Source organism: Dendropsophus ebraccatus, chromosome 6 (assembly GCF_027789765.1).
Source record: "Dendropsophus ebraccatus isolate aDenEbr1 chromosome 6, aDenEbr1.pat, whole genome shotgun sequence".
In the NCBI taxonomy this organism is placed as follows: Eukaryota; Metazoa; Chordata; class Amphibia; order Anura; family Hylidae; genus Dendropsophus; species Dendropsophus ebraccatus.
The window spans coordinates 149,365,873-149,384,854 of NC_091459.1; the positions used below are offsets into that span (position 1 = coordinate 149,365,873).

General features: G+C 47.3%; 1 protein-coding gene across 6 annotated transcripts in view; it reads left to right on the forward strand.

Moving 5' to 3' along the window:
- Window positions 1–18,982, forward strand: part of DNMT3A (DNA methyltransferase 3 alpha) — a 179,460-nt gene that overhangs the window by 41,138 nt on the left and 119,340 nt on the right. The window contains exon 1 of one of the 6 annotated variants that reach the window (XM_069973240.1): window positions 16,149–16,246. The exons of the other annotated variants lie outside the window; for them this stretch is intronic. Coding sequence (XP_069829341.1) covers window positions 16,211–16,246 — 36 coding nt within the window. The 5' untranslated portion in view covers window positions 16,149–16,210. Of the gene's footprint in view, window positions 1–16,148; window positions 16,247–18,982 lie in introns of those variants that run through there. 6 annotated transcript variants of the gene reach the window in all.

The following is an 18,982-nucleotide window of genomic DNA, read 5'->3' on the forward strand; positions in this document are numbered from 1 at the left end:
ATATTACCTGTATTCTGTAGTGTAGTCTGTACACCTGTACTGTATCACCTGTGTTCTGTATTGTGTACACCTGTACTATATTACCTGTATTCTGTAGTGTAGTCTGTACACCTGTACTATATCACCTGGTGTTACCTGTATGCTGTATTGTAGTCTTTACATCTGTACTGTATCACTTGTATCCTGTAGTGTAGTGTGCACACCTGTACTATACCACCTGATATTACCTGTATCCTGTAGTGTGTAGACCTGTACTATATCACTTGTATTAACTGTATCCTGTAGTGTAGTATGTACACCTGTGTAGTATGTACACCTGTACTGTATTACCTGTATCCTGTAGTGAAGTGTGTACACCTGTACTGTATTACCTGTATCCTGTAGTGAAGTGTGTACACCTGTACTGTATTACCTGATATTACCTGTATCCTTTAATGCAGTCTACACACCTCTACTATATCCCCTTGCATTTCCTGTATCCTGTAGTGTAGTCTGTACACATGTTCTGTATCAACTGGTATCACATGTAACCTGTTGTGTAGAGTTTACACCTGTACTTACTATATCACCTGGTATTACCTGTATCCTGTAGTGTAGAGTGTACACCTATACTGTATTACCTGTATCCTGTAGTGTGTACACTTGTACTGTATCACCAGGTGTGTACACCTGTACTTTATTACCTCTATCCTGTAGTGTAGAGTGTACACATGTACTATATATTACCTGTATTCTGTAGTGTAGTTTGTAAACCTCTACTATATCACCTGGAATTACCTGTATCCTGTAGTGTAGTCTACACACCTGTACTATATCACTTGGGGTTACCTGTATCCTGTAGTGTAGTGTGTAGCCCTGTACTATATCACCTGGTATTACCTGTATCCTGTAGTGTAGTCTACACACCTGTAGTATATCACCTGGTATCTCATGTAACCTAAAGTGTAGTGTGTACCCCTGTACTATCAAAACACAAAAATCACTGAACTCAGGGAGAACAATGAAAAATTCCAATGGAGTACTTATTTACGAGTCTCCATTGATTGTCCCATCCAAAATTTGAATATGCAAAACAGGTGTCCGTGGAGCCTCAGTTACGAGTCTCAAAACACGGGAATAGCCAGATATCCCTCTCTCCAGAGAAGGAAGCCCATTGCCAAGGGGTGCCTCCTCAGGGACTACGTATCAGGGTGGTTTGGTGCTCTCCCCACTAGGAGGCACCCCTCGGCAATGGGCTTCCTTCTCTGGAGAGAGGGATATCTGGCTATTCCCGTGTTTTGAGACTCGTAACTGAGGCTCCACGGACCCCTTTTTTGCATACCCCTGTACTATATCACCTGGTATTACCTGTATCTTGTAGTGTAGTGTGTACACCTGTACTGTATCACCTATATCCTGTAGTGTAGTGTGTACACCTGTGCTATATGACCTAGTATCACCTATATCCTGTGGTTTAGTGTGTACACCTCTACTATATTACCTGTACCTTGTAGTGTAGTATGTACACCTGTACTGTATCACCTATATCCTGTAGTGTAGTATGTACACCTGTACTGTATCACCTATATCCTGTAGTGTAGTATGTACACCTGTACTGTATCACCTGTATCCTGTAGTGTAGTGTGTACACCTGTACTGTATCACCTATATCCTGTGGTGTAGTGTGTACACCTGTACTGTATCACCTATATCGTGTAGTGTGTACACCTGTACTGTATCACCTATATCCTGTAGTGTAGTATGTACACCTGTACTGTATCACCTATATCGTGTAGTGTGTACACCTGTACTGTATCACCTATATCCTGTAGTGTAGTATGTACACCTGTACTGTATCACCTGTATCCTGTGGTGTAGTGTGTACACCTGTACTATATTACATGTATCCTGTAGTGTAGTATGTACAACTGTACTGTATCACCTATATCGTGTAGTGTGTACACCTGTACTGTATCACCTATATCCTGTAGTGTAGTATGTACACCTGTACTGTATCACCTATATCGTGTAGTGTGTACACCTGTACTGTATCACCTATATCCTGTAGTGTAGTATGTACACCTGTACTGTATCACCTGTATCCTGTGGTGTAGTGTGTACACCTGTACTATATTACATGTATCCTGTAGTGTAGTATGTACACCTGTACTGTATCACCTATATCGTGTAGTGTGTACACCTGTACTGTATCACCTATATCCTGTAGTGTAGTATGTACACCTGTACTGTATCACCTATATCGTGTAGTGTGTACACCTGTACTGTATCACCTATATCCTGTAGTGTAGTATGTACACTTGTACTGTATCACCTATATCCTGTAGTGTAGTATGTACACCTGTACTGTATCACCTGTATCCTGTGGTGTAGTGTGTACACCTCTACTATATTACATGTATCCTGTAGTGTAATGTGTCAATTTTTTTGCAACCTAATACTGAGGAAAGAATAGAGGATTATTCAGAAACGCGTCTATTACAGTTGCAACTAGTGGTGAATCCATGACTGTGCTACTATACTATGCTAAACTCTCAGCATATATCCTAGCCTCAATCCCTGGCTTCTGGAGCATTTCCCAACACGGCCAACATCTCATCTATGGGAGGCACGGCCAACAGAGGTGGAATTACCTGGCTGCCTCCACTGCTCAAGCTGTGCAAACTGCAGGAGGAAGCATCCACCAGTGTTCACACACGAGCGGGGAGGCCACAGCCTATCCCACGTATCCTCTGCATCTACCGCCGTAGATTTTAAGAACAACACAGGACTGGTGAGAGGTGCTGCCGTCGCTCCATTGAATAGGAGCATCGGCAGCAGGCTGCTGTATCCTATGGGCTGCCTGGACAATCAGCGATCACCCGGGCAGCACCCCCTGCCCCTCCCGCAACCACCCGCTCGCTGCCGCCGCGTTAGATAGCGGCGGCAGCGAGCGGGGTACGAGGAGCAAACGAGCGCTGAGAGCGCTTGTTTGCTCCTCTAGACGGCCTGTGGAATAGGGGCATAACTCTTCTGCTTCAAGTGCTGGACTACCAGTTTTTCCTTCCTTCGTTGTATCCTGTAGTGTGTACACCTGTACTGTATCACCTGTATCCTGTAGTGTGTACACCTGTACTGTATCACCTGTATCCTGTAGTGTGTACACCTGTACTGTATCACCTGTATCCTGTAGTGTGTACACCTGTACTGTATCACTTGTATCCTGTAGTGTAGTATGTACACCTGTACTGTATCACCTGTATCCTGTAGTATGTACACCTGTACTGTATCGCCTGTATCCTGTAGTATGTACACCTGTACTGTGTCACTTGTATCCTGTAGTATGTACACCTGTACTGTATCGCCTGTATCCTCTAGTGTGTACACCTGTACTGTATCACTTGTATCCTGTAGTGTAGTGTAGTATGTACACCTGTACTGTATCACCTGTATCCTGTAGTATGTACACCTGTACTGTATCGCCTGTATCCTGTAGTGTGTACACCTGTACTGTATCACCTGTATCCTGTAGTGTAGTGTAGTGTGTACACCTGTACTGTATCACTTGTATCCTGTAGTGTAGTATGTACACCTGTACTGTATCCTGTAGTATGTACACCTGTACTGTATCGCCTGTATCCTGTAGTGTGTACACCTGTACTGTATCACTTGTATCCTGTAGTGTAGTGTGTACACCTGTACTGTATCACCTGTATCCTGTAGTGTAGTATGTACACCTGTACTGTATCACTTGTATCCTGTAGTGTAGTATGTACACCTGTACTGTATCACCTATATCCTGTAGTGTAGTATGTACACCTGTACTGTATCACCTGTATCCTGTAGTGTGTACACCTGTACTGTATCACTTGTATCCTGTAGTGTAGTATGTACACCTGTACTGTATCACCTGTATCCTGTAGTATGTACACCTGTACTGTATCGCCTGTATCCTGTAGTATGTACACCTGTACTGTGTCACTTGTATCCTGTAGTATGTACACCTGTACTGTATCGCCTGTATCCTCTAGTGTGTACACCTGTACTGTATCACTTGTATCCTGTAGTGTAGTGTAGTATGTACACCTGTACTGTATCACCTGTATCCTGTAGTATGTACACCTGTACTGTATCGCCTGTATCCTGTAGTGTGTACACCTGTACTGTATCACCTGTATCCTGTAGTGTAGTGTAGTGTGTACACCTGTACTGTATCACTTGTATCCTGTAGTGTAGTATGTACACCTGTACTGTATCCTGTAGTATGTACACCTGTACTGTATCGCCTGTATCCTGTAGTGTGTACACCTGTACTGTATCACTTGTATCCTGTAGTGTAGTGTGTACACCTGTACTGTATCACCTGTATCCTGTAGTGTAGTATGTACACCTGTACTGTATCACTTGTATCCTGTAGTGTAGTATGTACACCTGTACTGTATCACCTATATCCTGTAGTGTAGTATGTACACCTGTACTGTATCACCTGTATCCTGTAGTGTAGTGTGTACACCTGTACTGTATCACTTGTATCCTGTAGTGTAGTATGTACACCTGTACTGCATCACATGTATCCTGTAGTGTAGTGTGTACACCTGTACTGTATCACTTGTATCCTGTAGTGTAGTGTGTACACCTGTAGTGTATCACCTGTATTCTGTAGTATGTACACCTGTACTATATCACCTGTATCCTGTAGTATGTACACCTGTACTGTATCACCTGTATCCTGTAGTATGTACACCTGTACTGTATCACTTGTATCCTGTAGTATGTACACCTGTACTGTATCACTTGTATCCTGTAGTGTAGTATTTACACCTGTACTGTATCACCTGTATCCTGTAGTGTAGTATGTACACCTGTTCTGTATTACCTGTATGCTGTAATGTGTACACCTGTACTGTATCCTGTAGTGTAGTGTGTACACCTGTACTGTATCACTTGTATCCTGTAGTGTAGTATGTACACCTGTACTGTATCACTTCTATCCTGTACTATATCACCTGTATCCTGTAGTATGTACACCTGTACTGTATCACCTGTATTCTGTAGTGTAGTATGTACACCTGTACTGTATCACTTCTATCCTGTACTATATCACCTGTATCCTGTAGTATGTACACCTGTACTGTATCACCTGTATTCTGTAGTGTAGAATGTACACCTGTACTGTATCACTTGTATCCTGTAGTGTAGTGTGTACACCTGTACTGTATCACCTGTATCCTGTAGTGTAGTGTGTACACCTGTACTGTATCACTTGTATCCTGTAGTGTAGTGTGTACACCTGTACTGTATCACTTGTATCCTGTAGTGTAGTATGTACACCTGTACTGTATCACCTGTATCCTGTAGTGTAGTATGTACACCTGTACTGTATTACCTGTATCCTGTAGTGTGTACACCTGTACTGTATCCTGTAGTGTAGTGTGTACACCTGTACTGTATCACTTGTATCCTGTAGTGTAGTATGTACACCTGTACTGTATCACTTCTATCCTGTACTATATCACCTGTATCCTGTAGTATGTACACCTGTACTGTATCACCTGTATTCTGTAGTGTAGTATGTACACCTGTACTGTATCACTTGTATCCTGTAGTGTAGTGTGTACACCTGTACTGTATCACTTGTATCCTGTAGTGTAGTGTGTACACCTGTACTGTATCACTTGTATCCTTTAGTGTAGTGTGTACACCTGTAGTGTATCACCTGTATTCTGTAGTATGTACACCTGTACTGTATCACCTGTATCCTGTAGTATGTACACCTGTACTGTATCACTTGTATCCTGTAGTATGTACACCTGTACTGTATCACCTGTATCCTCTAGTGTGTACACCTGTACTGTATCACCTGTATCATGTAGTGTAGTATGTACACCTGTACTGTATCACCTGTATCCTGTAGTATGTACACCTGTACTGTATCACCTGTATCCTGTAGTATGTACACCTGTACTGTATCACTTGTATCCTGTAGTATGTACACCTGTACTGTATCACCTGTATCCTCTAGTGTGTACACCTGTACTGTATCACCTGTATCATGTAGTGTAGTATGTACACCTGTACTGTATCACCTGTATCCTGTAGTGTAGTGTGTACACCTGTACTGTATCACCTGCATCCTGTAGTATGTACACCTGTACTGTATCACTTGTATCCTGTAGTATGTACACCTGTACTGTATCACTTGTATCCTGTAGTATGTACACCTGTACTGTATCACCTGTATCCTCTAGTGTGTACACCTGTACTGTATCACCTGTATCATGTAGTGTAGTATGTACACCTGTACTGTATTACCTGTATCCTGTAGTGTGTACACCTGTACTGTATCCTGTAGTGTAGTGTGTACACCTGTACTGTATCACTTGTATCCTGTAGTGTAGTATGTACACCTGTACTGTATCACTTCTATCCTGTACTATATCACCTGTATCCTGTAGTATGTACACCTGTACTGTATCACCTGTATTCTGTAGTGTAGTATGTACACCTGTACTGTATCACTTGTATCCTGTAGTGTAGTGTGTACACCTGTACTGTATCACTTGTATCCTGTAGTGTAGTGTGTACACCTGTAGTGTATCACCTGTATTCTGTAGTGTAGTATGTACACCTGTACTGTATCACCTGTATCCTGTAGTATGTACACCTGTACTGTATCACTTGTATCCTGTAGTATGTACACCTGTACTGTATCACCTGTATCCTCTAGTGTGTACACCTGTACTGTATCACCTGTATCATGTAGTGTAGTATGTACACCTGTACTGTATCACCTGTATCCTGTAGTATGTACACCTGTACTGTATCACTTGTATCCTGTAGTATGTACACCTGTACTGTATCACCTGTATCCTCTAGTGTGTACACCTGTACTGTATCACCTGTATCATGTAGTGTAGTATGTACACCTGTACTGTATCACCTGTATCCTGTAGTGTAGTGTGTACACCTGTACTGTATCACCTGCATCCTGTAGTATGTACACCTGTACTGTATCACTTGTATCCTGTAGTATGTACACCTGTACTGTATCACTTGTATCCTGTAGTATGTACACCTGTACTGTATCACCTGTATCCTCTAGTGTGTACACCTGTACTGTATCACTTGTATCCTGTAGTGTAGTGTGTACACCTGTACTGTATCACTTGTATCCTGTAGTGTAGTATGTACACCTGTACTGTATCACTTGTATCCTGTAGTGTAGTGTGTACACCTGTAGTGTATCACTTGTATCCTGTAGTGTAGTATGTACACCTGTACTGTATCACTTGTATCCTGTAGTGTAGTGTGTACACCTGTAGTGTATCACCTGTATTCTGTAGTATGTACACCTGTACTATATCACCTGTATCCTGTAGTATGTACACCTGTACTGTATCACCTGTATCCTGTAGTATGTACACCTGTACTGTATCACTTGTATCCTGTAGTGTAGTGTGTACACCTGTACTGTATCACTTGTATCCTGTAATGTAGTGTGTACACCTGTAGTGTATCACCTGTATTCTGTAGTATGTACACCTGTACTGTATCACCTGTATCCTGTAGTATGTACACCTGTACTGTATCACTTGTATCCTGTAGTATGTACACCTGTACTGTATCACCTGTATCCTCTAGTGTGTACACCTGTACTGTATCACCTGTATCATGTAGTGTAGTATGTACACCTGTAGTGTATTACCTGTATCCTGTAGTATGTATACCTGTACTGTATCACCTGTATCCTCTAGTGTGTACACCTGTACTATATCACTTGTATCCTGTAGTGTAGTATGTACACCTGTACTGTATCACCTGTATCCTGTAGTGTAGTGTGTACACCTGTACTGTATCACCTGTATCCTGTAGGGTATTGTACTGTGTAGGTGTTTTCAGCCATTGTCCCCTAGTATATGATGTAGTTTTAGGGATGGGCAGGGGGCGAAGAGTGAACAGAACGTCCGCTGTTCCTGTATAAGGAGACCCCCAGGAATATGGGCCGCTCCTCATCTCCTGCACTGCGGCCGCTCCTCATCTCGTGCACTGCGGCCGCTCCTCATCTCCTGCACTGCGGCCGCTCTTCATCTCCTGCACTGCGGCCGCTCCTCATCTCCTGCACTGCGGCCGCTCCTCATCTCCTGCACTGCGGCCGCTCCTCATCTCCTGCACTGCGGCCGCTCCTCATCTCCTGCACTGCGGCCGCTCCTCATCTCCTGCACTGCGGCCGCTCCTCATCTCCTGCACTGCGGCCGCTCCTCATCTCCTGCACTGCGGCCGCTCCTCATCTCCTGCACTGCGGCCGCTCCTCATCTGCTGCACTGTGGCCGCTCCTCATCTCCTGCTGGTGCGGCCGCTCCTCATCTCCTGCACTGCGGCCGCTCCTCATCTCCTGCACTGCGGCCGCTCCTCATCTCCTGCACTGCGGCCGCTGCTCATCTCCTGCACTGCGGCCGCTCCTCATCTCCTGCACTGCGGCCGCTCCTCAACTTCTGCACTGCAGCCGCTGCTCAACTTCTGCACTGCGGCCGCTGCTCAACTTCTACACTGCGGCCGCTCCTCAACTTCTGCACTGCGGTCGCTGCTCAACTTCTGCACTGCGTCCGCTCATCTCCGACACTGCGGTCGCTCCTCATCTCCGGCACTGCGGCCGCTCCTCAACTTCTGCACTGCGGTCGCTGCTCAACTTCTGCACTGCGTCCGCTCATCTCCGGCACTGCGGCCGCTCCTCATCTGCTGCCCTGCGGTCGCTCCTCATCTCGTGCACTGCGGCCGCTCCTCATCTCCTGCACTGCGGCCGCTCTTCATCTCCTGCACTGCGGCCGCTCCTCATCTCCTGCACTGCGGCCGCTCCTCATCTCCTGCACTGCGGCCGCTCCTCATCTCCTGCACTGCGGCCGCTCCTCATCTCCTGCACTGCGGCCGCTCCTCATCTCCTGCACTGCGGCCGCTCCTCATCTCCTGCACTGCGGCCGCTCCTCATCTCCTGCACTGCGGCCGCTCCTCATCTCCTGCACTGTGGCCGCTCCTCATCTGCTGCACTGTGGCCGCTCCTCATCTCCTGCTGGTGCGGCCGCTCCTCATCTCCTGCACTGCGGCCGCTCCTCATCTCCTGCACTGCGGCCGCTCCTCATCTCCTGCACTGCGGCCGCTCCTCAACTTCTGCACTGCAGCCGCTGCTCAACTTCTGCACTGCGGCCGCTGCTCAACTTCTACACTGCGGCCGCTCCTCAACTTCTGCACTGCGGTCGCTGCTCAACTTCTGCACTGCGTCCGCTCATCTCCGACACTGCGGTCGCTCCTCATCTCCGGCACTGCGGCCGCTCCTCAACTTCTGCACTGCGGTCGCTGCTCAACTTCTGCACTGCGTCCGCTCATCTCCGGCACTGCGGCCGCTCCTCATCTGCTGCCCTGCGGTCGCTCCTCATCTCCGGCACTGCGGTCGCTCCTCATCTCCGGCACTGCGGTCGCTCCTCATCTCCGGCACTGCGGCCGCTCCTCATCTCCGGCACTGCGGTCGCTCCTCATCTCCTGCACTGCGGCCGCTCCTCATCTGCTGCCCTGCGGTCGCTCCTCATCTCCGGCACTGCGGTTGCTCCTCATCTCCTGCGCTGCGGCCGCTCCTCATCTGCTGCCCTGTGGACGCTCCTCATCTCCTGCGCTGCGGACGCTCCTCATCTGCTGCACTGCCGCTCATGAGCTCCACCACGTGAGGACTAAAAATATCAGTGTGAGCGGAAATGGCTCTAGGCCTGATTTCCTCCTCGCCGTCTGTCTCCTTCCTGTCACTGCCAGTGCTCCATGTGTAGTGTCATATACTACAACCCCCATCATTACCTGCCAGTGCTCCATGTGTAGTGTCATATACTACAACCCCCATCATTACCTGCCAGTGCTCCATGTGTAGTGTCATATACTACAACCCCCATCATTACCTGCCAGTGCTCCATGTGTAGTGTCATATACTACAACCCCCATCATTACCTGCCAGTGCTCCATGTGTAGTGTCATATACTATACAACCCCCATCATTACCTGCCAGTGCTCCATGTGTAGTGTCATATACTACAACCCCCATCATTACCTGCCAGTGCTCCATGTGTAGTGTTATTTACTATACAACCCCCATCATTACCTGCCAGTGCTCCATGTGTGTAGGGTCATATACTACAACCCCCATCATTGGCAGCAATACTCCCATAATACAAGTAAACCACCAGCAGAATAGTGAGTGCATCACATTTGGCAAAGGGGATTCCCCCAAACAGAACAGGGACAGCAGGCTAAAGATGGCCGCTCAGAGGGGGGGTGGGGGGTGATGGGTCTATGAGCAACCCCTTCCTGCTCCCTGTGCTGATATATCTGGGCTGTGTCTGTATCTCACCAGACTCCGGTCTACAGTGTCTTCTTCCATCTGTTATGGGGGAGCAGACTGAACCTGGTCAGGAGGGAGGCTACTAACCGTACGAGGGGGGCAGTCTATGGTCATTACTTACCGTACGAGGAGACGGAGGGAGGGGGGGTTAATGATTATTACTTACCGTACGAGGAGACGAGGGGGTGGTGTATGGTCATTACTTACCGTACGAGTAGACGAGGGGGTGGTGTATGGTCATTACTTACCATACGAGTAGACGAGGAGGGGGGGGGGTGTATGGTCATTACTTACCGTAAGAGGAGCCGGGGGCAGTGTATGGTCATTACTTACCGTAAGAGGAGCCGGGGGCAGTGTATGGTCATTACTTACCGTAAGAGGAGCCGGGGGCAGTGTATGGTCATTACTTACCGTAAGAGGAGCCGGGGGCAGTGTATGGTCATTACTTACCGTACGAGGAGGGGGGGGGGGGGTGTAAGGTCATTACTTACCGTACGAGGAGGGGGGGGTGTATGGTCATTACTTATTGTATGAGGAGACGTTGTATGGTCATTACTTATTGTATGAGGAGACGTTGTATGGTCATTACTTATTGTACGAGGAGACGGGGGTGTGTGGTCATTACTTACCGTATGAGAAGACAAGGGGGGGGGGGGGTGTATGGTCATTACTTACCGTACGAGGAGGGGGGGGGTGTATGGTCATTACTTACCGTACGAGAAGACGGGGGGGGGGGGTGTATTGTCATTACTTACCGTACGAGGAGACAAGGGGGTGGTGTATGGTCATTACTTACCGTACGAGGTGATGGGGGGGGGGTATGGTCATTACTTACTGTACGAGGAGATGGGTGGGCAGTGTATGGTCATTACTTACCGTACGAGGAGACGAGGGGGTGGTGTATGGTCATTACTGTACGGGGAGACGAGGGGGGAGGGTGTATGGTCATTACTTACCGTACGAGGAGATGGGGGGGCAGTGTATGGTCATTACTTACCGTACGAGGAGATGGGGGGAGGGTGTATGGTCATTACTTACCGTACGAGGAGATGGGGGGATGGTCATTACTTATTGTACGAGGAAACGAAGGGGTGGCGTATGGTCATTACTTACGGTATGAGGAGACGTTGTATGGTCATTACTTATTGTACGAGGAGACGGGGGGGTGTGGTCATTACATACCATACGAGGAGACGGGGAGGGGGTGTGGTCATTACTTACCGTATGATGAGACGGGGGGGCTGTATGGTCATTACTTACCGTATGATGAGACGGGGGGGGCTGTATGGTCATTACCTACCGTACGAGGGGAGGGGGTGTGGTCATTACTTACCGTACGAGGAGACGGGGGGGTGTGGTCATTACTTATTGTACGAGGAGACGGGGAGGGGGTGTGGTCATTACTTACCGTATGATGAGACGGGGGGGGGGGTGTATGGTCATTACTTACCGTACGAGGAGACGGGGGGGCGGTGTATGGTCATTACTTATTGTACGAGGAGACGGGGAGGGGGTGTGGTCATTACTTACCGTATGATGAGACGGGGGGGGTGTATGGTCATTACTTACCGTACGAGGAGACGGGGGGGCGGTGTATGGTCATTACTTATTGTACGAGGAGACGGGAGGGGGTGTGGTCATTACTTACCGTATGATGAGACGGGGGGGGGGGTGTGGTCATTACTTACCGTATGATGAGACGGGGGGGTGTATGGTCATTACTTACCGTACGAGGGGAGGGGGTGTGGTCATTACTTACCGTACGAGGAGACGGGGGGGGGTGTATGGTCATTACTTATTGTACGAGGAGACGAGGGGGGGGGGTGTATGGTCATTACTTACTGTACGTGGAGACGGGGGGGTTGTATGGTCATTACTTACCGTACGAGGAGACGGGGAGGGGGTGTGGTCATTACTTATTGTACGAGAAGACGGGGGGGGGGGGTGTATGGTCATTACTTATTGTACGAGGAGACGGGGGGGGGGGGGTGTATGGTCATTACTTACCGTACGAGGGGAGGGGGTGTGGTCATTACTTACCGTACGAGGAGACGGGGGGGGGGGGTGTATGGTCATTACTTATTGTACGAGGAGACGAGGGGGGGGTGTATGGTCATTACTTACTGTACGTGGAGACGGGGGGGGTGTATGGTCATTACTTACCGTACGAGGAGACGGGGAGGGGGGGTTATGGTCATTACTTACCGTACAAGGAGACGGGGGGGGGGTGTATGGTCATTACTTATTGTACGAGAAGACGGGGAGGGGGTGTGGTCATTACTTACCGTACGAGGAGACGGGGGGGGGGGGTGTATGGTCATTACTTATTGTACGAGGAGACGAGGGGGGGGGGGGTGTATTGTAATTACTTACTGTACGTGGAGACGGGGGGGTGTATGGTCATTACTTACCGTACGAGGAGACGGGGAGGGGGTGTATGGTCATTACTTATTGTACGAGAAGACGGGGAGGGGGTGTATGGTCATTACTTATTGTACGAGAAGACGGGGAGGGGGGGGGGGGTGTATGGTCATTACTTATTGTACGAGAAGACGGGGAGGGGGTGTGGTCATTACTTACCGTATGTTTTGTTTTTTTTAACTTTGACAAAAATAAGGTCAAGTCCGTTTTTGTGTAGGTTAAAATAAACGGGTCGTTTTGATCCATTTTTTCTTTTATATAGAGGTCAATGGAAACACGGATCAAGACGGATGCGCACAATCACATCTGTTTTTACCTTCCATTTTTCCATCAGTTTCTTTTTTCCAAAAACAGCTGAAAAAGACGGATTGCAAAAGCGTAGTATGAACCCGGCCTTAGTTATTGTTATTATTAGTTATTGTTATTACTAGGCATTGTTATTAGTTATTGTTATTATTAGGTATTGTTAGTTAAGTTAAAATATCTACAGGACCTAATGTATATACCCATTGACCCCGGTATATACAGGTGATGTAGTATAGCGGTGTATATAGAGGTGATATCAGTGATGTAGTATAGCGGTGTATATACAGGTGATATCAGTGATGTAGTATAGCGGTGTATATACAGGTGATATCAGTGATGTAGTATAGCGGTGTATATACAGGTGATTTAGTATAGCGGTGTATATAGAGGTGATATCAGTGATGTAGTATAGCAGTGTATATAGAGGTGATATCAGTGATGTAGTATAGCGGTGTATATACAGGTGATATCAGTGATGTAGTATAGCAGTGTATATAGAGGTGATATCAGTGATGTAGTATAGCGGTGTATATACAGGTGATATCAGTGATGTAGTATAGCGGTGTATATACAGGTGATATCAGTGATGTAGTATAGCGATGTTTATACAGGTGATATCAGTGATGTAGTATAGCGGTGTATATACAGGTGATATCAGTGATGTAGTATAGCGGTGTATATACAGGTGATATCAGTGATGTGGTATAGCGGTGTATATAGAGGTGATATCAGTGATGTAGTATAGCGGTGTATATACAGGTGATATCAGTGATGTAGTATAGCGGTGTATATACAGGTGATATCAGTGATGTAGTATAGCGGTGTATATACAGGTGATATCAGTGATGTGGTATAGCGGTGTATATACAGGTGATATCAGTGATGTAGTATAGCGGTGTATATACAGGTGATATCAGTGATGTGGTATAGCGGTGTATATAGAGGTGATATCAGTGATGTAGTATAGCGGTGTATATACAGGTGATATCAGTGATGTAGTATAGCGGTGTATATACAGGTGATATCAGTGATGTAGTATAGCGGTGTATATACAGGTGATATCAGTGATGTAGTATAGCGGTGTATATACAGGTGATATCAGTGATGTAGTATAGCGGTGTATATACAGGTGATATCAGTGATGTAGTATAGCGGTGTATATACAGGTGATATCAGTGATGTAGTATAGCGGTGTATATACAGGTGATATCAGTGATGTAGTATAGCGGTGTATATACAGGTGATATCAGTGATGTAGTATAGCGGTGTATATACAGGTGATATCAGTGATGTAGTATAGCGGTGTATATACAGGTGATATCAGTGATGTAATATAGCGGTGTATATACAGGTGATATCAGTGATGTAGTATAGCGGTGTATATACAGGTGATATCAGTGATGTAGTATAGCGGTGTATATACAGGTGATATCAGTGATGTGGTATAGCGGTGTATATACAGGTGATATCAGTGATGTGGTATAGCGGTGTATATACAGGTGATATCAGTGATGTGGTATAGCGGTGTATATACAGGTGATATCAGTGATGTAGTATAGCGGTGTATATACAGGTGATATCAGTGATGTAATATAGCGGTGTATATACAGGTGATATCAGTGATGTAGTATAGCGGTGTATATACAGGTGATATCAGTGATGTGGTATAGCGGTGTATATACAGGTGATATCAGTGATGTAGTATAGCGGTGTATATACAGGTGATATCAGTGATGTAGTATAGCGGTGTATATACAGGTGATATCAGTGATGTAGTATAGCGGTGTATATACAGGTGATATCAGTGATGTAGTATAGCGGTGTATATACAGGTGATATCAGTGATGTAGTATAGCGGTGTATATACAGGTGATATCAGTGATGTAGTATAGCTGTGTATATACAGGTGATATCAGTGATGTAGTATAGCGGTGTATATACAGGTGATATCAGTGATGTAGTATAGCAGTGTCGTCAGTGTAGGTTTATCTCGCTGTCAGGCGGTTGTTTTCCTTGTATCTGATGTTGTTGTCCGGTGTGACTAATATTCTGCCTCCCTGTAGTATTGCAGTGAATGGAACAGTCCAAGGATTAACCGTGTCAGCGCTGGATGTCATCAGTGGTGTCTGTGCAGACAGATTAGTTTATGATGTCGGTGCTGGACGGTTATATTTAGTGAAGGTGTCTGATAAGTCGCCCTTGGCTGCGGCTGCTGTGATGTTATCATCTGGACGCTTTCCAGCGAGGGGCGAGCCTGTGCTGCCACTCACTATACTGGCAGCTGGAGGAGGGAGGGGAGCACGGTCTGTACCCCAGATATAGTCCTCTTACTGCCCCCTATAGGGAGAACAGAGAGCGGCAGAAATGACAGAATCTCAACATGTCATTACCCTGACTGCTGTCACCTCCAGAGCTGCACTCACTATTCTGCTGTACAGCAGTTATATTCCTGTATATAGGAGCAGTATTATAGTAGTATATTCCTGTATATAGGAGCAGTATTATAGTAGTTATATTCCTGTATATAGGAGCAGTATTATAGTAGTTATATCCCTGTATATAGGAGCAGTATTATAGTAGTTATATTCCTGTATATCGGAGCAGTATTATAGTAGTTATATTCCTGTATATAGGAGCAGTATTATAGTAGTTATATTCCTGTATATAGGAGCAGTATTATAGTAGTTATATTCCTGTACATAGGAGCAGTATTATAGTAGTTATATTCCTGTATATAAGTAGCAGTATTACTGTATTATTTTCCTGTATGTAGGTAGCACTATTATAGTAGTATATTCCTGTATATAGCAGGAAGTATTATGGCAGCCATGTTCTCCTATCAGTAGTATTACACTAGTTATTGTCCTGTCAGTAGTATTGGCTATATTCCTGTCACTAGGTGGCGGTAGTTTGGTGACGGTGTAGATAGTACTATGTAGCAGGGACCTGGGTTACACACGTGACACACAGACGCAGGTTGTGGTTGCAGTGGAGGAAGTAACAGCTATAGTCTTGGAAGGAAAGATGACGGCTTCAGAGACGAGAAGTAGTGAAAGTTTCCACGTGATGATTTGTTAAAGAAAGTGAGGGGTGGATGAGCAGGAGAGGACGGTGTCAGCACGTGGCCCGTACATGCCAGCGCCACACAAGATGCCATCCAGAGCCCTGGTGAGAGTGCCTGTCCCTGTATCATTACCTGTACACTCTTTGTCTCTCTCTGTGTGTGTATATATATATATAATGTATTATGGTAGATATGTTGCATTTGTTAATTTGTTACATGTTCTTTTCCTGTACTCCCTGGTGACATCATTCATTCACATCAGTGACATCATCACCACTACTGATGGAGTCTGGGCCTGTCTCTGTCTCCTCGGGTTGGTTGCTTGGGCTTTACCCTCTGTATACGGCGAGGTGACCCTTAGATTACGTCTGTGTGAGGATGCCTGGGGTCATCTTCATGTGATACTTCTGCAGCAGGAAGGGGGCGCCACACACACACACACACACACACACACACACACACTGAGGGGTCTGGAGCCGCGTCCAGGTCAAAGCCCTCCGACCTCAGTCATGGACCTAAGGGGGAGAATAGAGGCACGGGGGCTCCCTGATGGTCATTATTCATGGGGGCTCTCTTACCCATCGTAAATGTGGTGGTCTCCGGGTGACATTATGGGGTGGTGTCTGGGTGACATTATGGGGTGGTCTCTGGGTGACATTATGGGGTGGTCTCTGGGTGACATTATGGGGTGGTCTCTGGGTGACATTATGGGGTGGTCTCTTGGTGACATTATGGGGTGGTCTCTGGGTGACATTATGGGGTGGTCTCTGGGTGACATTATGGGGTGGTCTCTGGGTGACATTATGGGGTGGTCTCTGGGTGACATTATAGGGTGGTCTCTGGGTGACATTATGGGGTGGTCTCTGGGTGACATTATGGGGTGGTGTCTGGGTGACATTATGGGGTGGTCTCTTGGTGACATTATGGGGTGGTCTCTGGATGACATTATGGGGTGGTCTCTGGGTGACATTATGGGGTGTTCTCTGGGTGACATTATAGGGTGGTCTCTGGGTGACATTATGGGGTGGTCTCTGGGTGACATTATGGAGCGGTCTCCGGGTGACATTATGAGGTGGTCTCCAGGTGACATTAGGGGTTGGTCTATGAATGACATTATGGGGTGGTCTCTGGATGACATTATGGGGTGGTCTCTGGGTGACATTATGGGGTGTTCTCTGGGTGACATTATAGGGTGGTCTCTGGGTGACATTATGTGGTGGTCTCTGGGTGACATTATGGGGCGGTCTCCGGGTGACATTATGGGGCGGTCTCCGGGTGACATTAGGGGTTGGTCTATGGGTGACATTATGGGGCGGTCTCCGGGTGACATTATGGGGCGGTCTCCGGGTGACATTAGGGGTTGGTCTATGGGTGACATTATGGGGTGGTCTCTGGGTGACATTATGTGGTGGTCTCTGGGTGACATTATGTGGTGGTCTCTGGGTGACATTATGGGGTGTTTTCCGGGTAACATTATGGGGTGGTGTTTGGGTGATAATATAGTATTTATAGTATTAGTATATCATAGTTATTAAAGTACTGGTGTAGAATTATATCATAGTTATTATAGTAGGGGTGTAGTATTATATCATAATTATTATAGTAGGGGTGTAGTATTATATCATAATTATTATAGTACGGGTGTAGTATTATATCATAATTATTATAGTACGGGTGGGCTTGGACCTTTCTCCCTTTGATGAGATGATTCCTGTTCCTGTCTCCGTCAGTTGTGTCTCCCGTCCCCTCACTCCTCTTCTCTAGATCTTCTTTCCTGTTTGTCCTTTGTGCGCAGTGGGATGTACCTGATGATGGATCCCCGGCCTTGTAGTCGTTGTTGGCCGTTGCTTTATTGTTGTCCGTTGCTGTATTGTTGGCCTTAGCTGTATTGTTGTCCGTTGCTGCATTGTTGGCTGGCCCCCACCCTGTCCTGGGGGTTCCCTCCTTTCTCCTCGGTGATGTTCCTGTGCGGCCTGTCCTGGGGGTTCCCTCCTTTCTCCTCGGTGATGTTCCTGTGCGGCCTGTCCTGGGGGTTCCCTCCTTTCTCCACGATGGTGTTCCTGTGCGGCCTGTCCTGGGGGTTCCCTCCTTTCTCCTCGGTGATGTTCCCGTGCGCCTGTCCTGGGGGTTCCCTCCTTTCTCCTCGGTGGTGTTCCTGTGTGGCCTGTCCTGGGGGTTCCCTCCTTTCTCCTCGGTGGTGTTCCTGTGTGGCCTGTCCTGGGGGTTCCCTCCTTTCTCCTCGGTCATGTTCCTGTGCAGCCTGTCCTGGGGGTTCCCACCTTTCTCCTCGGTCATGTTCCTGTGCAGCCTGTCCTGGGGGTTCCCTCCTTTCTCTTCGGTAATGTTCTTGTGCGGCTTGTCCTGGCGTTACCCCTCTTCCCTTCTGCGGTGGTGTTCCTGTGCGGCTTGTCCTGGCGTTACCCCCCTTCCCTTCTGCGGTGGTGTTCCTGTGCAGCTTGTCCTGGCGTTACCCCCCTTCCCTTCTGCGGTGGTGTTCCTGTGTGGCTTGTCCTGGGGTTACCCCCCTTCCTTTCTGCGGTGGTGTTTCTGTGCGGCTTGTCCTGGCGTTACCCCTCTTGCCTTCTGCGGTGGTGTTTCTGTGCGGCTTGTCCTGGCGTTACCCCCCTTCCCTTCTGCTGTGGTGTTCCTGTGCAGCTTGTCCTGGCGTTACCCCCCTTCCCTTCTGCGGTGGTGTTCCTGTGCGGCTTGTCCTGGTGTTACCCCCCCCCCCCCTTCCCTTCTGCGGTGGTGTTCCTGTACGGCTTGTCCTGGCCTTACCCCGCTTCCTTTCTGCGGTGGTGTTCCTGTACGGCTTGTCCTGGCGTTACCCCTCTTGCCTT